Source organism: Aplidium turbinatum, chromosome 9 (assembly GCF_918807975.1).
Source record: "Aplidium turbinatum chromosome 9, kaAplTurb1.1, whole genome shotgun sequence".
Lineage (NCBI taxonomy): Eukaryota > Metazoa > Chordata > Ascidiacea > Aplousobranchia > Polyclinidae > Aplidium > Aplidium turbinatum.
The window spans coordinates 14801603-14825248 of record NC_137480.1 but is presented as its reverse complement, the minus strand read 5'-3'; the positions used below and the strand labels follow the sequence as shown (position 1 = coordinate 14825248).

The following is a 23646-nucleotide window of genomic DNA, read 5'->3' as shown; positions in this document are numbered from 1 at the left end:
CGAACTCATATCCTTGTGAGTACGAGCCAGACAAAGATTGCACGCGCCACAGATTCACTTGGCAAAAACAGTTGAATTTAGAAGTTATATATATACATTATACAGTATGCACTTTTTTTCATTTGTTCTTTCGTCTTTTGTTTAGAAAGAGAAGGTGAAAGAGGAAAAAAGTACGCAGCAAGCGCGCAGACGCAGCAACAGCGCGCGTGCGCAGTAATAGCGACGTAAAGATTTAAAAAAAGGCATGGAACGGTTGTATTTACGGCGTCGTAAGTGTAGCCACTTCCAATAAAGTACTTTGCCACTTATAATCACAAAGGATTAGAAATCAGACAAAGCACCTGATAAATCACAATACATACTGTGTATGCTTGAATTGTTAACATTATTGATTGACCAAGCAGCTGATGTCTGACGATAAGCAGGATGCAAGTGACATCACAATATTAGGCTATACTTTATTGATGCGATAAATCATTATGGCAGTGGCTATTTGACCGGCGCCGGTCTTTGAATCTGAAACACTATTTGACCGGTCATGACGTCACTATACAGTCACTTTTTTCTTTTTCTCTTTCAAAGCAAAAGACGAGAAACGGATATAAGTTCTAAATCCAACCATCTCACTTAACTCGTAACGTGGCTCATGCGATCCGTCGCCGCCTCCGACTCTAGAGGGACTGAGTTCGATACTACCCGGAAGCGTTCTTTTTTTTTATTTATTTTTTTTTAACTAAATTTTGACACGAAGTGCATTTTTGTAGTCAGTTTTTAATTATTTTTTATGTCTTTTCAAATGTGAGTAATAAAGTTAGAGTTTTTTTAATTTGCTGGAATTTGAGAATTTCTCTGGGTAATTTTCCGATTGTGGCCGTGCTAAATACTGATACGGAAAAAAGCCTACATAATTTTTCAATTCAGGCACGTTTTAAACTTTTCAAGGTTTTGCCACGTCTTCCCGTTCATTCACGTGCTGGGAGGTCTATGTGTATCGATTTTTGTAGTTAGTATCTTTTTCGTCCCGGACGCGTTAATGACGAAAAATAAAATGATTGATTGATGTGACCGTGTTTGCCGAACGAAGCAATACCGTACATTTTTGCTCTCAACAAAATGCACTTTGGGTTAAAATTTAGTTAAAAAAAAAAGAACGCTTCTGGGTAGTATCGAACTCAGTCCCTCTAGAATAGGAAGCGGCGACGTACCACACGCGCCACATAACGAGTTGAATGAAATGGTTGGATTCAGAACTTATATGCGCGCTTCTCATCTTTCGCTTTGAAAGAGAAAAAGAAAAAAAGTGACTGGATAATGACGTAATGACGGTCAAATAGTGTTTCAGATTCAAAGACCGGCGCCGGTCAAATAGCCACTGCCAATCATTATTGATGCGTGTCAAAGTTCCGATGGCCGCCAAACAGCTTGCTTCAGTCGGACACATTTGGCCGCCGGAAAAAATTGTTTCGAGGCCTGCTACCATTTTTAAAAGTCTCTGATTTTGTTCAATTACATTTTTAAAATAAAAGTTAATTTCTAGGCTAGTTGTTTTTTTTTCAAATATTCCCTAAAAAAAGGAAAAGATGGCAAAAATTCGTTTCAAACAACCCTAATTTTTACCTACATTTAAATACACAGTAAAAATTGAACATCTGGCAACACTGCTTTCAAGAAACAACATCGACGTCGGACGACATCGGGTGGACGTGTTCAGGACATCGGTGGCATCCGGCACGAATACCCATAATTACCACAGGCTGGGGTTTTTTTTTTCGCTGAGACTTTTCGATCATCCATCCAAAATGACTTGAAAAAATTCGGTCATTTTTTATTTATTTCGGTCATTTTTAGTCATTTTTGGTCATATATAGTCAATTGACTATATATTTTTTCGCTCATTTTGACCGAATTGACTATATTTTTTTCGGACATTTTGCTAAATTGGTCAATGACCGATAAATGACCGAAAAAAAAAACCAAACCACAGGGCCATCCAATTAACCATAATCATCATAACTTGCATCAAATTACCCGTAAGTGAAGTCAAATTAACTATAATTCGCGTTGAATTACCCAAAGGTCACATTGACTAACCCATAAGTTTGTCGAATTGTTGTCTGATGTCGTCCCTTAAAAGCACTGTTGCCAGATGTTCAACTTTTTTGTCCATTTAAATGTAGGTAAAAACTAGGGTTGTTCGAAACAAACTTTTTTCAAGTTGAAACAAAATTTTTGCCACCGTTTCCTTTTGTTGGTTTTGTTCCTGTTACTCTATTGTTAAATTCATCATTACTGTTATACTCGTTACAATATTTTTTGACCCAACTTGCCGGTAATTTTATGCAACTTATGGTTAATTCTTTGTGACTTTAGGGTAATTCAATGGGCTTATACGTAATTTGTAATTCGATGTCACTTATAATGCTTATGGGTAATATGTGGGACCCAAATTATGTGCAAGTTTTACTGCACAAGGTTAGACCCACAGTTTTGCTTCATTAATGCAATACCATTCGAAGCAGTTTATTTTTAGCATTGTCTTACTTTCAAGTATTTCTTTAATCAACTTATGTTTATTCTGGTCGGTGTTTATTGATCTACCATGTACTCCATACCAGTATTTGAAAATCGATTTTTTTGGTCAAACTACAAGTGATCATTTTCACGATGCTGAAGATACAGCCATACCAGGCAAAATATTTTGTGTTTACATTTTTTTTTTACATGTTTACATTTACATTTTTGTTTACAAAATATTTTGTGCAAAATATTTTGTGTTTTGTGTTTACACATCACTTTTATTACAATTGTGTGTAGTTATTATCGGTATGGCCTGTTTCGGTGAGTCCAATTCGGTGAGTCCGATTTGGTGAGTCCGATCCCTATTCAGTGATTTTTTGAATTTTTTTTTTAAATTATTGGGTACCATAGCCTAATTATCATTGCTGTTTTAGGGTTAGGAGTTAGGGGTTAGAGGTTAGGAACTCACCGAATCGGACTCACCGAATAGTAGCAGACCCAGTTATTATACACCCAATCATAATAAGAACCTTACAGTTGTTAAAACTCTGCTGAAATTTTCTTTGTATCAAAAATCTTTTGAGTAGATCGGTCAGCATATCACGTGCTGAGTTGCATGAATGAAATCAGCTGATTCGCAAGGAAAACTGTCCCATGTCAAAGTTCCCACCTGCGCAATGCTCTCGGCTACCGCCGTGTGACACAAAAAAAACGCATAAAATTTTGTTTGATTAAAGCATGAATCGGCAATTGCCGCCGCAATCCAAGGTTTGTTGATTTGGCGACGGCAATTTTTTGCCGTTGTAGATGGAAGCTAATTTCGAGGGCTGATGTTGTGGTACCCTAGTCTATAGTCACGAGAATAAATCAACAAATTTAATAATTGTATGTCCTGTAAACTGTCTCTTTTCTCTTTGTGTAAAAGTTATTTTCAAACACAAAATATGATCTTGAAAGATGAAACATGTGGTAGCCTACTGTATTCATCATTCACTTGTCTGATGGTGAATTCAATAATGCATTTTAGTACCAGATGAAAGTATACTTTTATGATGCAGGTTATTTAGAAATTCATTAGCAAGGTTTAGCTAAAGCATGGGGGGTTTTCAATCACTTTTCAAAAGCCTTTTTGGCAAGAAGGAAATGCGAATCTTGATGGTAGGATTAGATGCTGCTGGCAAAACAACAATCTTATATAAATTAAAACTTGGAGAAATCGTGACAACAATTCCTACTATTGGTAAGTTGTAAATGTAATGGTCAGGAGAAATAGTGAATGCATTTTTAATCATGTCTTATATTCTTTTGAATGTAATATTTTTAATTGCTACATGCTATGGATGATCTGTTATATAGTTACATCATGTTATTGTTAACTTCACTCTGAATTTGAATGTCAGCATTTATTGTTAGTTAACCTAACCTATTGATGTGTACTTAGGGTTCAATGTCGAAACTGTTGAATACAAAAACATTAGTTTCACTGTGTGGGATGTTGGTGGCCAAGACAAGATTCGTCCACTGTGGAGACACTATTTCCAAAATACTCAAGGTACCCTAGAGCACTTTTTTACATATTTTTGCTTTTTTATGCGTTTATTCTATGTTGTGTGGCCTGGCTGTGTTTGAAATTAAGGATTTAATTTATTTCTGAATCAGGACATTCTGTTACAGACATGTCACTGCAGGGAAAATTTCAAAGTGGGACTATGTAATGCGCATTCTATTCTATCTTGCATTGTGCAAATATTTTTGTTTGCCAGTGTTGAATTGTCATTACGTTTTGTTTTTTTTACTTGACACTTGTGATTCACAAGTTATTCAATTCATAGGCGCCGACTTTTCAAAAAACCTTGGGGGGGGCGAGAAAGGTGATGGCGTCATAACCATAACGTTATTTTACTCAATTAAAATAGTCTTTGATTAAGCTTACCGTCTTGTTTATATTGACACCTAAGTCGCAAACCGAGTTTATTAGAACCGCTGCTTGAAACGATTAGTTTAACGATTAACGCATGTAGTTCACAGAGCTGCGATTTTTTCTTTCTTGTCGAACGACCAAAAATTCTGCGTTTGTTTGTCGAATAGTAGTATGACGTCACAAGAGTCAGATTATAAGCGTTTGGCCGCGAATTACTGCGTGATAGAGAATTTTTCCTTTGGCATCTCTTTAGTTTCGCTTAGTACGTTAATGGTTATGCACGTTAGGGTAATACATTTTTTCAAACCAACTATAATATAGTGTTTGTTTGGTGGGAAATGCACTCAAACAAACTATGTCAAAATATTTTTCACTTAAAATAATATTTTGAAGTTCCACACTTGCATTAACGATTCACCCGATATTGGCGATTTTATCAAAGGAACAACACAGTAACAGTATGAGTAATGTTATTGAATCTGTCCTGGTAAGAAACATAGACATGGGCTAATACATGCAAGGACGTCGGCAGAATTTTTTTTAGTTGGGGGGGGCGTTTTTGTATTTTCTTTTTGTAATTTTGACATTTTTTAGGGGGGCGCCACTTGAGTAAGCTACATAAGTAGAATTACTTTCGTTACTTTACACCTCTGGTCATGGCTAAGTGGAGAATTTGGGGCATTTTTTATTGGAATAGTGCGTTTCACAATCATATTGATTATTCAAATTCCAGGGGGGGGCCAAGGCCCTCCTTGCCCCCCTCCTGTCAACGCCCTTGAATACATACACTGTATTACTAAATAATATCAAACTCTCAAATAGTCCACAATTCACTAGTGTATCTGTATATTTTAAATATACAAAATATTACAAAAAAATCAAGTGTCCTACAGATATTCGAGACTGGTGGTCATGCAAGTAACATATCCTCTGATCGCTGTATCAATCTTTTTCAGTTTTTCGTCACTCATGTCATCATTGCTATCCTTGATTTTCTTTTCCTCCAAGCATTTCTTAACATTCCCAATCAGTCTTTCATTTGGCATTTGGTTATTTTTGAAACTTTGCCATATTCCTCCATCACCCAATGAAATACAAGGAGAACATTTACTGGTGATATCAAAAAAAGCTTTGAGGGGTCTAGCTGACCATACAAGTTTTCTTGTATCAACAGCTGGCACTGATATGTCTTTAATTTGATTTAAAGTGAGTGGTGGTTTTGTTGAATGGCAAGAGATGGCAACATTTTTAGGAGAAAGCCAAAGAACCGAATGGCGAATGAAGCAAGATTTCCCATATTTAACAATATCAGCATCCGATGCTCGCATTAAATCTCTTGCCAGAAGCATTAAGGCTGGCCCTTCAACCGCACTGGGTCTTTTAAAAATGGAACAAAACATTGGAGTGTAGACATCAACAATAAATTGGGAAATTTGGTTCAGAACAACATGTTGCGAGGAATTCAACTGAAATGGACAAAATGATAAAATGCGCAAATACCCATTTGCAGTTGTTAGCCATCTTGCATGTCCCACTGTCTCCTGCTTGTAAAATAAATATTTTTGGAAAGAACTTGGAACTTATCTGAATGTATTGCAGGGTCTGCTACTATTCGGCGAGTCCGATTCGGCGAGTCCGATTCGACTAGTCCGATTCGGCGAGTTCCCTATTCGGCGAGAGCCCTTTTCGGCGAGAGCCCTTTTCGGCGAGTGCCCTATTCGGCGAGTTTTTGAATATTTTGAAAGGAAATTATCGGGTACCGTAGCCTAATTATAATTGCCGTTTTTACATCGTTTTAACGTCGCTAAACGTTGAAATCGTGCAGAAAGGAATAAAAAGAAAATGTTTGAACTATTAAATTAAAATTCTTCATGTCAGTTTAGTTGTTTTTATTTCTGACCATCATATGAAAAACAATACACGTCAACATAGCAAAGGTAGAAGCGACAAAACGCGAACGTTTAAACGTGCTTGAATTCGTCATGTCAGTTCAGTTGTTTTTATTTCTGATCATGATATCAAAAACAATACACGTCAACATAGCAAAGGTGTAGAAAAAGGTAGAAGCGACAAAACGCGAACGTTAAAACGTGCTTGTGACCGAAGTAAGTTATTGAGTTGAAAGAAATTTGGCACGGTCGCAACACTTTCAGAAAAATTTAAGATATGAAGGGAAAATAAAACAAAGAAAATGTTACAAAAAAAAAAAAAAGATTATGTTTATGTCTATAAGTTAGTACTTTTGAATAGTTAAAATGATTAGTTTGGACCAACAAATGTGTGGCCTACAGCTTGGATTGAAAGGAAGTTATCGGGTACCGTAGCCTAGTTATCCCGACCAGCAAAAATTTGTTCCAAGAACACAGTTCATTTTTACATTGTAGTAACAGAATGAAAAGGCTAAACAAATGTGTGGCCTATCGTGTTAACGTCGCTGAACGTTGAAATCGTGTAGAAAAGGGAGCTTTTGCTGACTAGGATACTTTGAAACTGAGAAACATTCACAGAAGCCCTACGATTTGTTCCAAGAACCCATTTAGCATAACATTTCATTTGTACATTGATTCAACGTCTGAATACATTATCTTAAAAATGCAACGTATCGTAGGGCTTCTGTGAATGTTTCTCAGTTTCAACGTATCCTAAGCACCCTTTTCTACACGATTTCAACGTTTAGCGACGTTAAAACGATAGGCCACACACTTGGTTAGCCTTTTCATTCTGTTACTACAATGTAAAAATGAACTGTTAGGCTAACTGGGTTCTTGGAACAAATTTTTGCTGGTCGGGATAACTAGGCTACGGTAGCCTAACCGATAATTTCCTTTCAATCTAAGCTGTAGGAGTGTAGGTCACACAGTTGTTGATCCAAACTAATCATTTTAACCATAGGCGCCTAAGCCGTGGGGACCAGGCCCCCACGCATATTTCCGCGTGGGAGCAACTTTTTATGCGGCATTGATACATAAAACAATAGATGAACTAGCGATCGGCAGCAGGAAAACATTTTTAAATGCAAACCGCAACAGCTTCGCAGTAAATAGGCTAATCACTAGAACGAGTAGCGATGCTACAATCCCACCGCAGACAAAAAAATCTGTCATTTTTACGTTGATTTAACGTCTGCAGACGTTGAATCAATGTAAAAATGACTGATTTTGCTGCCTGTGACATAGCAAAAATCTACCATTTTGCGTCGATTCAATGTCATCAGATGTTGAATGCACTCAAAAACAACATAATTTGCTACGTTGACGCAGCGTGCGTTTAACTTAATGCGCTTGCAAACAGCCTCGCTGTCGCTTTCGAAAGTCGAAACCTCTGCAGAGAATTGTCGCGGCAGTGAATCGCTTGCTGTGAAAATGAATTTGAAGTCTCGGCCCGAGGTTACCACTAACCAACGTAACAAGGGCTGGTACAAACCGCACTGCCCGCAGTCGCACAAGCGGCATAATCAACACAACAACGGACTCGCGCAAACTGCATGGCGCACACACGTCCGTTGCCATGGAAACCCGATCAAAGGCGGGGAATATGCGCATCTTTTGTTTCATCTGCAACACGAAAACGGGCGTATTACAACGAATTGGAACTTGAAAGCTGGTCAGCCATAAGTTGCGATATTGTAGTGAAAAGGGAGCAATGTCAAGTCGAAAACTTAATCAAACGTCTCTCTGTAACTATTTTTCAAGGACTGTTTACGGATGTCAGCAACTTTTAAATTTATTAAAGGTGACGTGCTGTTGAATTGATGTAAACATGAATGATTTTGCTTTCAACAGGTATATTTTCAAGCATAATTATGATCAAGTTAGTATTTTCATTCCATTTACAGTATACCTTTTAGTAAACCTTTTCGTCTCTTGTTTCATGCTAATAAATCTAGTTCGTTGCTAAACTTTATGTTGTGCTTAGCTTAAAGAGTCGCAGTCCATCAACCGCTAGCCAACGCAGACGCATAGCATGTGTTTTGGTCGAGCTTTGTTTATAATAATTAACGGCAGGTCGAACGTAGCGATAACTCCGAGTGTGGCAATAAAAGCAATCCTAGTGTGACGACATAATTACGTCATCCATCTGCGTGACATTTCGCTGAATTTACGTTGCTGCTGATGAAACACGCTTTCGCCCCCACGGCCAAAAAAATAGTTAGGCGCCTATGATTTTAACTATTCAAAAGTACTAACTTATAGACATAAACATTATTTTTTTTCTAACATTTTCTTTGTTTTATTTTTCCTTCATATCTTAAATTTTTCTGAAGGTGATGCCACCTTGCCAAATTTCTTTCAACTCAATAACTTACTTCGGTCACAAGCACGTTTTAACGTTCGCGTTTTGTCGCTTCTACCTTTTTCTACACCTTTGCTATGTTGACGTGAATTGTTTTTGATATCATGATCAGAAATAAAAACAACTGAACTGACATGACGAATTCAAGCACGTTTTAACGTTCGCGTTTTGTCGCTTCTACCTTTGCTATGTTGACGTGTATTGTTTTTGATATGATGGTCAAAAATAAAAATAACTGAACTGACATGACGAATTGTAATTTAATAGTTCAAACATTTTCTTTTTATTCCTTTCTGCACGATTTCAACGTTTAGCGACGTTAAAACGATGTAAAAACGGCAATTGTAATTAGGCTACGGTACCCGATAATTTCCTTTTAAAAATTTCAAAAACTCGCCGAATAGGGCACTCGCCGAAAAAGGCTCTCGCCGAATAGGGAACTCGCCGAATCGGACTAGTCGAATCGGACTCGCCGAATCGGACTCGCCGAAACGGGCCATTCCGTGTATTGCAAGCCAATGCTATTAAAACTGCTTGATCACCTCGAATTGATTTCTTGCAAGCAGGTTTAGTGGACTCAGCATCCAAAAAGTCAGATAAAATCTGTTGACTTTTTGTAGTTGGTTTTAAATTGGGGATGGTCAAATTATTAGCTAGAAGATGATGTTTTGAAATTTGCGAAATAAAGTTAAAAAACGATCCATGCTGCAATAACTCCGGTGATGTTGTATCGCCATCAAGAGCTTTAATAACATCTCCCAAAAACAATTCGACAATATGAAATAAGCATTCCAATAACAGCACATCATGCTCATACTCTGTATTAACATGCTGTGAAATTCTTGCACAAATTCCACGCCTGTGAGTAGAGATGTTGTATCTGTCATAACACATACAATCTTCTTGAAAAAGCTGGGTTGGATCAACTCCTTTATTGCCAAAAAGCAAGCTTCCCCGGTAATGCTCTCATTTCTTAAAGTTTTAAGAGCTATGAAGATTTCTTCATCAGTGAAATTGGCCAAACATACTAGTCTTTCTCTGTTGAATATTCGCTTTCCATCAAAGCATAGCTGATAGTATACAGCATTAGTCATTTTTTCTTCTACTTCACCAAGCAACGTGTTCCTCAGTGCCAACTTATGCCGATAAACTGTAACATGGGATCGTTTTGCTTCTGGATGTCCAAATATTTCAGCAGCTGAGTTCAATAGTGATGATGATAAACGGTTTGAAGCCAGTTTTTTATCCGCCATAATACAGTTATCTGTGCTAACAACACTTAACCTTTTTGTACGCTTAGATGGCCTAGCCTCATCTTCTTCAACTTGGATTTCTGCACTTTCCATTTCATAATTATCATCACTATTTGACTCGGTTTCATCAATTGCTGAACTGCTTGCCTGTATTGATTGTTCATAAAGAATTCTACATGGTTCTGGTCTATTGTTTTTACAGCTGTATTTGCTAATTCTTCTCATATTAGCGTCAGTTTCCTGAATATCTAAACCACCAATCACTTGTATTCTCCTATTTCTCTGATCATTAAAAACCCTGCTTCTAGCACTGGAATGCGCCTTTCAAAATCACATTTGCATACTGTTTTCTTGTGCCATTGCTGTTCAACTGTTATTTTGCACTTACAGGAACTCACATCAAATAAGTTCTCAAGTTTACTCTGAAATGCAGCTACTTTCATTAAATATGCTGGGGAGTTTAGACGAGATAATGGCTGAGCTTGAAGTTTTTTCACCTGATCAAAAAGTTCTTTCGTCATTTGAGTTATATACACGATCAATGTTAACATGTGGCAGACCAGCTTTTCCCCACAACTGAATGATATTTTGTATTAACAATGTCTTTACTTCAACAAATGTAGGAATTTTTTCAGTATTTTGATCAAGCATTATTTTATTTCTTAACCAAAAGAAAGCTCTTGCCACGTCACCATTAGTAGGAAGTTGAAGCTGCGGTAACTCAGTTGGATAACCAACGCAATCCAAGATTTTAGTCCGATTTCTAGTGACGGGTGAAGATATCATTTCATATTTTAGGTTGCCAGATAAGTACACAACAACTTGATTTTATAAACTAATGTTTTTAGAGCCTATTTGCTGAAAAAAAAGTTAATACACATGAATAAATCCAAGAAATAGCAGGCATAAAAATCCTGCATTTTTTTGAATTTTTTAGATTTTATCCAATATTACCCATAGAGCGTGGAACCTCAAAATATAAATATTTTTAATTTATTTTTTGTGCTAACTAGTTTTTGTGCAAAAACCCATCAAATAAATGATATATTGAAACATTTTGCCCTAAGTTGTAAAAAAATGTAACACCCTAATGCACGTACCCGCATATTAACGCTACACGCTATTAACCGGAAATTTACCTGAATGATAAGTTCTAAAGTGACGTGGCAATGCTTCTCTTGATAGCTCCTTCAAACAGATCCGGCACTTCACTCGCTGTTTGCTGAACCTCGGAATGGCCCGTTTCGGCGAGTCCGATTCGGCGAGTCCGATTCGACTAGTCCGATTCGGTGAGTTCCCTATTCGGCGAGAGCCTTTTTCGGCGAGTGCCCTATTCGGCGAGTTTTTGAAATTTTTAAAAGGAAATTATCGGGTACCGTAGCCTAATTACAATTGCCGTTGTTACATCGTTTTAACGTCGCTAAACGTTGAAATCGTGCAGAAAGGAATAAAAAGAAAATGTTTGAACTATTAAATTAAAATTCTTCATGTCAGTTCAGTTGTTTTTATTTTTGACCATCATATCAAAAACAATACACGTCAACATAGCAAAGGTAGAAGCGACAAAACGCGAGCGTTAAAACGTGCTTGAATTCGTCATGTCAGTTCAGTTATTTTTATTTTTGACCATCATATCAAAAACAATACACGTCAACATAGCAAAGGTAGAAGCGACAAAACGCGAGCGTTAAAACGTGCTTGAATTCGTCATGTCAGTTCAGTTGTTTTTATTTCTGATCATGATATCAAAAACAATTCACGTCAACATAGCAAAGGTGTAGAAAAAGGTAGAAGCGACAAAACGCGAACGTTAAAACGTGCTTGTGACCGAAGTAAGTTACTGAGTTGAAAGAAATTTGGCAAGGTTGCATCACCTTCAGAAAAATTTAAGATATGAAGGAAAAATAAAACGAAGAAAATGTTACAAAAAAAATAATGTTTATGTCTATAAGTTAGTACTTTTGAATAGTTAAAATCATAGGCGCCTAACTATTTTTTTGGCCGTGGAGGCGAAAGCGTGTTTCATCAGCAGCAAGGTAATTTCAGCGAAATGCCACGCAGATGGATGACGTAATTATGTCGTCACACTAGGATTGCTTTTATTGCCACACTCGGAGTTATCGCTACGTTCGACCTACCGTTAATGATTATAAACAAAGCTCGACCAAAACACATGCTATGCGTCTGCGTTGGCTAGCGGTTGATGGACTGCGACTCTTTAAGCTAAGCACAACATAAAGTTTAGCAACGAACTAGATTTATTAGCATGAAACAAGAGACGAAAAGGTTTACTAAAAGGTATACTGTAAATGGAATGAAAATACTAACTTGATCATATGCTTGAAAATATACCTGTTGAAAGCAAAATCATTCATGTTTACATCAATTCAACAGCACGTCACCTTTAATAAATTTAAAAGTTGCTGACATCCGTAAACAGCCCTTGAAAAATAGTTACAGAGAGACGTTTGATTAAGTTTTCGACTTGACATTGCTCCCTTTTCACTACAATATCGCAACTTATGGCTGACCAGCTTTCAAGTTTCAATTCGCTGTAATATGCCCGTTTTCGTGTTGCAGATGAAACAAAAGATGCGCATATTCCCCGCCTTTGATCGGGTTTCTATGGCAACGGTCGTGTGTGCGCCATGCAGTTTGCGCGAGTCCGTTGTTGTGTTGATTATGCGCTTGTGCGACTGTGGGCAGTAAGGTTTGTACCAGCCCTTGTTACGTTGGTTAGTGGTAACCTCGGGCCGAGACTTCAAGTTCATTTTCACAGCAACCGATTCACTGCCGCGACAATTCTCTGCAGAGGTTTCGACTTTCGAAAGCGACAGCGAGGCTGTTTGCAAGCGCATTAAGTTAAACGCACGCTGCGTCAACGTAGCAAATTATGTTGTTTTTGGGTGCATTCAACATCTGATGACATTGAATCGACGCAAAATGGTAGATTTTTGCTATGTCACAGGCAGCAAAATCAGTCATTTTTACATTGATTCAACGTCTGCAGACGTTAAATCAACGTAAAAATGACAGATTTTTTTGTCTGGGGTGGGATTGTAGCATCGCTACTCGTTCTAGTGATTATTTACTGCGAAGCTGTTGCGGTTTGCATTTAAAAATGTTTTTCTGCTGCCGATCGCTAGTTCATCTATTGTTTTATGTATCAATGCCGCATAAAAAGTTGCTCCCACGCGGAAATATGCGTGGGGGCCTGGCCCCCACGGCTTAGGCGCCTATGGTTAAAATGATTAGTTTGGATCAACAAATGTGTGACCTACACTCCTACAGCTTCGATTGAAAGGAAATTATCGGGTGGGCTACCGTAGCCTAGTTATCCCGACCAGCAAAAAATTTGTTCCAAAAACCCAGTTAGCCTAACAGTTCATTTTTACATTGTAGTAATAGAATGAAAAGGCTAACCAAATGTGTGGCCTATCGTTTTAACGTCGCTAAACGTTGAAATCGTGTAGAAAAGGGTGCTTTTGCTGACTAGGATACGTTGAAACTGAGAAACATTCACAGAAGCCCTACGATACGTTGCATTTTTAAGATAATGTATTCAGACGTTGAATCAATGTACAAATGAAATGTTATGCTAAATGGGTTCTTGGAACAAATCGTAGGGCTTCCGTGAATGTTTCTCAGTTTCAAAGTATCCTAGTCAGCAAAAGCTCCCTTTTCTACACGATTTCAACGTTTAGCGACGTTAACACGATAGGCCACACATTTGTTTAGCTATTTCATTCTGTTACTACAATGTAAAAATGAACTGTGTTCTTGGAACAAATTTTTGCTGGTCGGGATAACTAGGCTACGGTACCCGATAATTTCCTTTCAATCCAAGCTGTAGGCCACACATTTGTTGGTCCAAACTAATCATTTTAACTATTCAAAAGTACTAACTTATAGACATAAACATGATCTATTTTATTTTTTTTTTTGGAACATTTTCTTTGTTTTGTTTTCCCTTCATATCTTAAATTTTTCTGAAAGTGTTGCGACCGTGCCAAATTTCTTTCAACTCAATAACTTACTTCGGTCACAAGCACGTTTTAACGTTCGCGTTTTGTCGCTTCTACCTTTTTCTACACCTTTGCTATGTTGACGTGTATTGTTTTTGATATCATGATCAGAAAGAAAAACAACTGAACTGACATGACGAATTCAAGCACGTTTTAACGTTCGCGTTTTGTCGCTTCTACCTTTGCTATGTTGACGTGTATTGTTTTTCATATGATGGTCAGAAATAAAAACAACTGAACTGACATGACGAATTTTAATTTAATAGTTCAAAAATTTTCTTTTTATTTCTTTCTGCACGATTTCAACGTTTAGCGACGTTAAAACGATGTAAAAACGGCAATTATAATTAAGCTACGGTACCCGATAATTTCCTTTCAAAAATTTCAAAAACTCGCCGAATAGGGCACTCGCCGAAAAGGGCTCTCGCCGAATAGGGAACTCGCCGAATCGGACTAGTCGAATCGGACTCGCCGAATCGGACTCGCCGAATAGTAGCAGACCCGCTGAACCTTAACCGCTTCTCGGTAAGACCGACCGAAGCTTAATATTTAATAGTTCAAACATTTTATTTTTATTCCTTTCTGCACGATTTCAAGGTTTAGCGACGTTAAAACGATGTAAAAACGGCAATTATAATTAGGCTACGGTACCCGATAATTTCATTTCAAAAACTTGCCAAATAGAGCACTCGCCGAAAAAGGCTCTCGCCGAATAGGGAACTCGCCGAATCAGACTAGCCGAATAGTAGCAGACCCGTTGAAAGTAGCATGTCTAGTTTAGCTGGTTTACTTAATATTGCCGTGAATAGTTAAAATGTGACTATTCCAGCAGCGTAAGTTACTCTACGCTCTACTTTGAAATTTCCATTCTGTATGATTTCCAAGCTGTATTCACGCAGTTGTTCGTTGTGTGTAAGTTTCAACTCGATAAAGTTTGCTAAAATCGATATCGTGTTTGAAGTCACAAAAAATCTAACAAACGTTTGGATAACTCGTGAAATGAGAATATTCAACATCGCATTCCCTTTTTCGCTACCACACGTTTTGACTTTGAAGTTGCTCCTCACGCGCGAGAAGATAAGCAGTGTCTGTGTGACTATGAGCGTGCATGCCGTGCGCATCTCAGTACTGTAGTAATTCACGTTCCAGAGAAAGCCATGCGATCAGCTGCTGTTTTTCGCTTTCGGCATTCTTTAAGTCCGTTTAAATGATCTAAATCTTTTGAGAAGTATTTAATCTTTGAAACACCACTTGTATTAGCCATTTTTGTTGCCCCTCAGCCATAAATTTACAGGGAGCGCCGGCCCCCCCGGAAGGCGCTTTTTTTTCAAACATATAGCAGTCTATTTTGCCCTGATATCATCAGGTCATTCTTTCTGAACATCTCATTAAGGATGAAACAACCTGTTGAGGTTTTTAAGATATAGTAGTCCCTGGTCTGCTACTATTCCGAGAATCCATTTTGGAGGAGATTCGGAGAAATCCCAGTTTGGAGAAAATCTTTTTTGTAGAATTCTAAAGTTCCACAATCCACAGGCAACGGTATCTGTTTATTGAAATGAGTTAGCTTATAATAGAGGTTAACCAAGTAAAGTGTCAGCGAAAAAGTCACTAAAAAAAACAGTTGTCCAATGGTGTTTCATGATTAACAGTGTATGTTAATTAAAAAACTCTCGGCCAAAAAAAATTAGTGGTCGTCAACGAAAAAGTCTCAACAAAAGTTTCAGCAAGAAAAAATAAACAGTTATCAAATGTCAAATGGCCTTCGAAACTATTGTGCAAGGAGGCCATGTTAGGCCGGCTTTCACAAGCCAACATTTTTCCATTCCGTTGATATTTGAAATGTTTTACTCTTCACTCTCATTCGCAATATTTTTACACTCAACAACACCAACAAGGCAAAGTATGAGCATCCCTGTTGACCTTTAAAAGCTCGAAGACTAGTTCTTCACTTACGTGGAAAGCGGTGCATTTAAATACAATTGCCTCAAACATAGGTATATATTACCAGTACTCTCTAAATCCTCTACAGCTTGTTTCACTCTAAAAGGGGGATCATCAGAAGTTCCTTATTCAAATAGAATTACTTATTCAAAAACACAAAACTAATTTTAACTAAACATAGCACTGGCTGCATGTTAGTATTGAATTACGTACTTGAGTGCCAGCATTACTTGGAAATGATTGCTAGTTTGTCTTTAAAAATTTCTTTTGGACCAGTGTTCTAGGTTAAGTAAATTGCCTAACCTTTTGCAAGGGTATGGAAACAAACGTAAACACAAAAACCATCTCCCTACAAATTCGCGAAAATTCTCCGAATCAATTTTCTGTGAAAAAGGCTGTCTTTGTCTTTGGAAGGATTTGATTTCTGCCAACTGTTGAATGGGAGTAATTCCTGGCTGGACCAAATTGGGCTTTATAAGCGGGGGACTACTGTAGTAGCAATTGCATTTGTTTTAACTTGCTTTGCTTGGCCTAATGCACTCTTTGTGTGTAGTGTTGGTAATCATAATATTTATTGTATATACTGTATATATAAAGTGTATGATTTGACATATACAAATAGAATTGTCAAACCATGCATAATTGCATACTTTTCATATTTCATGTCTTCAATTTTTTTCAAATTAGGTCTCATATTTGTGGTGGACAGCAATGATCGCGAACGAGTGTCTGAAGCTGCTGATGAATTAAAAAGAATGACTTCTGAAGACGAACTACGCAATGCTGCTGTTCTAGTTTTTGCCAACAAACAGGTGACCATCTTTTCCATTTGGTGGTATTGTGGTAACATTCTATAAATTGCTGAAGTTTTTACCAGGATGATTTCTTCCAGCTTCTCATAAAAAAAGTTAATGAATAAATGTTTGTGTTTTATGTGTACTTGCATAATGCATAAGTTGCATGTGCCTTATTTGCAGGATAAATGCGGGCATTAAAAGAATGCTATTGCTTTGCAGGATCTTCCAAATGCTCTATCTTGTCAAGAACTCACTGAAAAACTTAATTTGAATGGCATGCGAGGAAGGAGTTGGTATATCCAAGCAACATGTGCTACAACTGGAGATGGACTTTACGAAGGACTGGATTGGCTTTCTAACATACTGAAAAAATCAGGAAATAATTAAATGCTCATTTTGTTGTGTTTCTTGAACAGATGTCAGTACATCCATCCACATGTAACTAATTGACTTACACACACTCACAAAAACCAGTTTTGTGATTCCTAAATAGAATATTTGGAATGGTATAGAACTATAGATACACCTACTACAGTATGACTTTCGGTGTTTATATGATGTGTGATGTCAATGAACACAATTTTGTTTAGTAATTTTTATTGAAGTTTTAATTTTTTTGTAGCAGCATGTCGAGATAATTTTCTTGAATTTTTTCTATTAGAAGTCGAGATACTTTCGAGAAATTAAGATCAAAAGTGTTTAACCACAAAGTTTAGTACTGTACTTGACAATTGTAACGTGCCACCATGCTTGGATTGCCCCCAAAAAATAAAATTTGAATGAACTGACGGTTGTGCGACCATTGAGCATGCGGCTGTAAATATTGTTTGATAGACTTAAGTTTTACATATTACATAGCTAGTTAATCTGTAAATATTTGAACCCAATAAATCCATATATATTGTAAACAAAGTTATTTGTTTGAACCTTTGGAAAAGTTGACCATTTTTTTGTATAGTGTCTATTTTTTAAAGCTGCTTTTTGTTAAAACTTTTCAATGGTTAATTGAATCCATAGCAATTATTGAGTCCTTGTTGGTGCCAGAACAACTCAGTTCCGAAATACTTTTTTGTTGTGTGAAAATGCTCAAGATGTACGAGGTACGGCTTTCATTATTTTCTATGCGAGAGAAATTTGGAGACCAGTGATTGATGCCGACTAGTCATGCCAGTGCTGTCTTCCGCAATCTTCTTTCAGCTGTACATTTCTATACAGACCGAAAAGAATACTACAATTGTTCTAAAATAACTGTGCCAGGCCTATTCATGCTCCTTTTTTAAAAGGCGATTTAATTGTCATTACAGCTATTACAATAGATATTTATAATTCTATGGTAATTATTCATAATTTAATTTTTATCAGCTTTGCTTCCGCCATCAGTATTGTATGAAATTCACAATTCCATGCTTGGGATGTCTTTCATTTTATTGCTATACTTTTTGGTCACTACATAAATTCTAATAGTTGCGACTTGTGCATTAATTTTTCGCTCAGGTTTATCGTCAATGTGAAAAAACGTTCGGCGCTATTGGTTGGCTAATGGCTATGCAGTGTTCCAAATGTGAAGGAAACAAAAAGAAGAAGTCTCTTTTTTATAAGAATTTTTCTTTGTATAAACATTTACTGTATCAACTTATTTGTTTATCTTTCTGTGCTAATTTTTCGCTTGTGCTTGTGTGTGTGTGGACACATGTGACGTCATTGATGATTTCTAACATTTGAAAGATTTTTTAAAATCATTAACTTTGCCGTTTCTCGGTCCCTTTTACAGTAATTTCATCACCAGTTTGTTTTCCATAGTTTAGTATTTATATTGCGTATCTGCAGTTGTTGCTACGGTTCTTGGTGTAAGAAGTAATGTCAAGGGAATTTCCTATTTGCTCTGTAAGCTACAATATCAATTTCTCAGCCAGCAAATCAATCCTTTTTCTGAAGGTATTGAATCATTGAAAAGAAATTTGATTTTCAAATTCAAACACTTTTCCCAGAATTTTTGAGTGGTTTAGAAATACTTTTTATCACTATTGGATGTTCATCAGAACTATCATCGCTTCTAGCAATAGTTGCAACGTTCACCTGATAAATGCGAAGCTATGCGCAATATTGCGCATACTCGGGATAAAATACATGAAAAAGAAATTTCGAGATTGTACGTTGCATTGTAGTTAAAGGCAAGATAAAAATGTGATTTTCCGACTACTGCTTATAATTTAAGACAAAAATTGGACTTACCTTAAATATTAGGCAACAGCATCAGTCATGCAACAGTGAGATTGGGTGTTGGTGACTATTTTTTTTTAATTTTCTGTTACTATCCACATATTTATTTTTGTAATTATCGTTTAGTTTTTCATGTGATGCTAGCTCCATTGTAAAAATATTTTGTTGAAACAAATGTCTCCTGTGCGCTATGTTTCACATAATAGAAATGATTATATGAGGTTTGATGATCAATTTGCCAAATTGTTTCGTGTTTATGACCAGATTGTTTGAAATAAAAACAAACCGGTTTGTCCGCAACTTCGAACATTGTAAATATACGGTGTAATATGTCAACAAGTTTTTGTAAAGTTACGATTTGTTGTGTGAATCAATTATAATTATATTCTTATGTGTAGGTTATTAGGGAAATTGTTTATTTATTGTAACGAATTAAAATGGGAGCATTTGCATCTTTGTTTAAAGGCCTTTTTGGCAAAAAGGAAATGCGAATTTTGATGGTTGGATTGGATGCTGCTGGTAAAACAACAATCTTGTATAAATTAAAGCTTGGAGAAATCGTAACAACAATTCCCACTATTGGTGAGTTGCAAAGTTCGAGTGGTTATGATCAGGAAAAAATATGAACAAGTTGTTAATAATGTTCTATTCATGGTAATACTCTTGTGTTTTATTAGAATTAGACAATGCTGTGTGCAATGCAATTATGCGTTGCTCAGTGCTATCTGCTGTAGACAGTTATTCCCGTGTACATTTTTTCGTATTTGTTTACAGGGTTTAATGTCGAAACTGTTGAATACAAAAACATCAGCTTCACTGTGTGGGATGTTGGCGGTCAAGACAAGATTCGGCCGTTGTGGAGACATTATTATCAGAACACTCAAGGTATGACGTTGCAAACGAGAAACCACTTACTTATACTGTAGTTTGCTGTTCTTTCCAGTGCTTACCACTTCTGATAAAAGTTTATACAAATGAGATCATCCCATTCTAAAAGAACAAGTGTAGCACTGTGGCATGTAGTATTACCCAGCTGTCGCCACTTAGAATAGTTTTTCATGATTAATGATAAAATTTTTGCCTTTTTGTGGCCCTGACTCGTCACCCTTGTTTTTGCTGATTGCATTACCAGCACCTTTGTACTCTTCTTCATTGTTGTGAACGATATGCCTTTATTGCCAAACGGTAGGCCTAGTACTTTTGAGTTAGCATGGCCGCAGTTTTAAGCTGTATAAAGTTATTGTAATGCAGTGAGGCTGATCTTGTTCACGACAATAATGAAACTATGTGTTGGCTTGGCCATGTATTGGGGTAGGATAAACAACTCGTTTTTGTTACCAATGATGGATGATAGACTGTCAGTACAAATTTATATGTTTTTTGAAAAGCATTTGGCGGTCGAACAACTTATTAAACGAAGACTATGTGACCGCAAGTTGAGAGGGCTGCTACGTTATTCGAAAGGCGTGTGCTCAACATCTATCAAGAGTGTACGTTTTTGGCTTTAGCAAGACACTTAATACCACGATTAATTCCTTGCCTTCCCTTTTCACCTATTTGGCATTGCGTTTTGCTGCAGCTAACTATCTACCCAGCTACGCTTCACTTAAAAATAATTATAACCTGGTGTCAAAGTGGCAATAGACAATTGTTCACACGACAAAGTAAACTGAAGGCGCAATGATTTGACTACAAAGTTAGAAACATCAATCTAGAACACGCCATGAAGTGACAACCCTGAAATGTTAACCTATGCAAAATTGCAAATGGGCTACAGAATCCCCATTTCAGAAAAATCTCATCGCTGTTGAACTTTTTCCTCTGCAAATCTTTTCGCTTAAAATCAAACTCGTATGTTTACAGAATAATAAATCTTTTCCAACGAAAACTCTAAAAGATTTGCTTTAAACATTGAGCCTATTAAAGTCTTGATGGCTGGTGTGGAGGCTACACCGGTATGGTTAGCGAAACACAATGCTCACTGTTCTACAAAGAGAAGTCAAGTAGTGCTGACGCCAGGAAGATCGGTCCTTCTCGACAAAACCTATTAAAATTGGCCATTTTTAAATATTGGGCTGTCCTGCCTGACTTTTCTATCCCTTCGTTCTTTCTCACTAACTTGGAGAGTAGGTCAAAAACAGTCCTAACTTTATGAGCTAAGAACGTTATCTTAACCAATATGGAATACATTTTGAAGACCTTTTTCATCCACGCAAGGCTCATTTGTGTAACAGATCTGCCAGATTCTCATTGAGATGCTGGCTAGTGCTGATGTCAGAGCTTAGTTGACAGTTTGTGTGAAGGAGGAATTTTTGAATACAATGTTAAGTTTACCTTGAGATTCTGATGGGTCTGTATTAGAAATTCCCTGCAAGCGTAAGTACACATATTGTATAGTGTGTAGCAAGAAAAAAAGTTTTTTTACCAGAGCTTTTTTGTCACCTTACAAAATCGTTTCGCGATGTGTTATAACTCGTATGGATTGGTACATACAGTATCTTATTTTAAAAGGTTTTGTGGCACTTAAGTATAACTTGAGAACTCTTGCAGGTTTAATCTTTGTGGTCGATAGCAACGATGGGGAACGTGTTGTGGAAGCTCGAGAAGAATTGAATCGAATGTTAAATGAAGATGAACTCAGAGATGCTGTGTTGCTGGTATTTGCAAACAAGCAGGTTAGTACAAATGAACAGCACTGGAATGGCATTTCTGCTGTCACCACAAAAGCCATGCCGCTCGTAAACAAACTTTGAGGTAACTATAACTTAAAACTTTTCAGGATCTCCCCAACGCATTGCCTGTCGCCGAACTCCAAGAAAAGTTGGGTTTACAAAGTCTCCGTACCAGAGCTTGGTACATGCAATCGACCTGCGCTACCAGTGGTGATGGACTGTATGAAGGACTCGACTGGCTTTCAAATAAATTGAAAAATAGTAAATAGGTGCAATAAGCTGCATGTATCGGTTTTTCACCGGTGGTATTTTTCATACCTGACTTGTGGTTACTGGTCCTTTCGTGTAGGCTAAACGAATTCGTATTTTTTTCTTTAAATACATTGAAGTATTTCCAGTTGATAACATTGTTACTTTGTCATATTTGTCTTTTACAAGCTAAACATAGAATACAGGTGGCAAATTGCTAGCCTCTTGCTGCTCTTTCGAGCTTTGTACGTGGCTCTGTGTATACTTCAGTGCACACAACTATATTCTATACTCCGGGAACATCATCATGGTGCCAATGATACTACGTTTGAACATTTTCTTCATCGTTGCTCGCTGTAAGAAGATTTTCTTTGATTTGCCTGTATAATGCCAGAACTTCACAAAACTGTTTAATCCCATTTCATGCCCTTCAAAGTACCGCGATGGGTACCGGCTACTGTTTCAAGCACAAACGCAACTGGCGTTTTCAGAAGTTACAAGAAAACTTATGGAAATCGTGAACCTGTTGGTTTGATTTGAAAATTATTTTAACAAAAATTGAAAGAAGCTTGAGGTAGCTTACATTACACTATTAGTGATCTAAAGTAGACGGATTTTGAAGTATTGGACCATCTCTAATAAACCACTCCCAAATACCTCAATATACTTTTTGTCGGGACTATGTGACGTAATTTTTGGTTTGTGAATTGTCAAGGTGTGTAAATATACACATCTATTAGCTTTGTTTTGTATTGCGACTCTTGAATATTGGAGATTTATTTCATGCTGCTCCAATGTGAAGCAAATTTGACCGCCTTTGATATAGACGATAAACCTCCAAGCCTATCAAACTTTTAGTTGGATGACAGATAGATTTTTATCCAGCAAAGCGGGTTGGTGCAACGTTCCAGTTTTAATCATAAAACTCATTAATTTGGTGGCTGGGTTACTGATTTGTTAAGAGGCACCATCCGTTCATGTAAGCTGAATAATGTAAAGAAATATACCATTTCTCTGGTTAATCCCTATGTGTTGTCAGACAGCACCGTCGATGAAGTGCAGGTAAAAGAAAATTGAATTACGCCGGATCATTTGCACTTGTTTCGATGTAACAATAGCTTTTTTTGCGTTGTACCATGTGTGTGTACTCTTAACAGCAATTTTATCGCTTTTATGTTGAAGACTGAACACATCGTATGGTGTCATGGTTCTTACGCGTGTTCGATGATGATAAACTTCGGTTACAGCGGTGCAGACAGTTTGTAAATTTTCTTTTGGGTGAGTAAATGTCACTTGATCGAATTGAAATCATCGTTTGCAGCTGAATTCGATCACTCACTTTTTGGTTATACATTTTTATAATGTCCGAGGTTGTAGCTTGGAAAGACTACATTTTTGCAACGGACTGTTAGTTTTCCGCTTGTGCAAATTATATTTCCACGATACCGTACGCATTGTTTTCATCTATTGCTTAGTTTATGTGCTATTAAATGAACAGCTTTTACACATGTCTTACAACTCGTTCAAGTCTACAACCTTGTTAATTAATGCTCAAGATCCATATACCTCAGTGATACGCTGACCACAACTTCACTCAAATTTGGATACGCCCACGACTGAGCTATTGCAGTCTAGTCCAAATCCTTACAGTCAAAAGAAGAAACACTAACTGATGATCTATTAGGACTGAACGGTTACTTTAAACTATGATACCTGCCTATGAACATCGCCAAAACAGTTCAGCTCTTTTTCACA

General features: G+C 37.1%; 2 protein-coding genes across 2 annotated transcripts; both read left to right on the top strand.

The window, feature by feature from the left end:
• The first annotated feature begins 3579 nt into the window (after positions 1 to 3579).
• Positions 3580 to 19368, top strand: LOC145777105 (ADP-ribosylation factor 2-like). Its single transcript, XM_082588396.1, has 4 exons — positions 3580 to 3757; positions 3959 to 4069; positions 16641 to 16765; positions 16970 to 19368. Exons 1-4 carry the CDS (start codon positions 3613 to 3615, stop codon positions 17135 to 17137), a joined length of 549 nt encoding a protein of 182 aa, XP_082444522.1. The 5' UTR covers positions 3580 to 3612; the 3' UTR covers positions 17138 to 19368.
• A 4-nt stretch (positions 19369 to 19372) lies between these two features.
• Positions 19373 to 23395, top strand: LOC145777107 (ADP-ribosylation factor 1-like). Its single transcript, XM_082588398.1, has 4 exons — positions 19373 to 19552; positions 19745 to 19855; positions 21521 to 21645; positions 21750 to 23395. The coding sequence occupies exons 1-4, from the start codon at positions 19408 to 19410 to the stop codon at positions 21909 to 21911; spliced, it is 543 nt and encodes a 180-aa protein (XP_082444524.1). The 5' UTR covers positions 19373 to 19407; the 3' UTR covers positions 21912 to 23395.
• The last annotated feature ends 251 nt before the right edge of the window (positions 23396 to 23646 follow it).

Bases quoted from the DNA above. Each gene is read 5' to 3' on its own strand.
- LOC145777107 (XM_082588398.1), top strand. From the start codon at position 19,408: ATGGGAGCATTTGCATCTTTGTTTAAAGGCCTTTTTGGCAAAAAGGAA. The intron at 19,553-19,744 runs GTGAGTTGCAAA...ATTTGTTTACAG, and splicing joins AACAACAATTCCCACTATTG to GGTTTAATGTCGAAACTGTT. The intron at 19,856-21,520 runs GTATGACGTTGC...GAACTCTTGCAG, and splicing joins TTATTATCAGAACACTCAAG to GTTTAATCTTTGTGGTCGAT.
- LOC145777105 (XM_082588396.1), top strand. From the start codon at position 3,613: ATGGGGGGTTTTCAATCACTTTTCAAAAGCCTTTTTGGCAAGAAGGAA. The intron at 4,070-16,640 runs GTACCCTAGAGC...TTTTCAAATTAG, and splicing joins CTATTTCCAAAATACTCAAG to GTCTCATATTTGTGGTGGAC. The intron at 16,766-16,969 runs GTGACCATCTTT...ATTGCTTTGCAG, and splicing joins TAGTTTTTGCCAACAAACAG to GATCTTCCAAATGCTCTATC.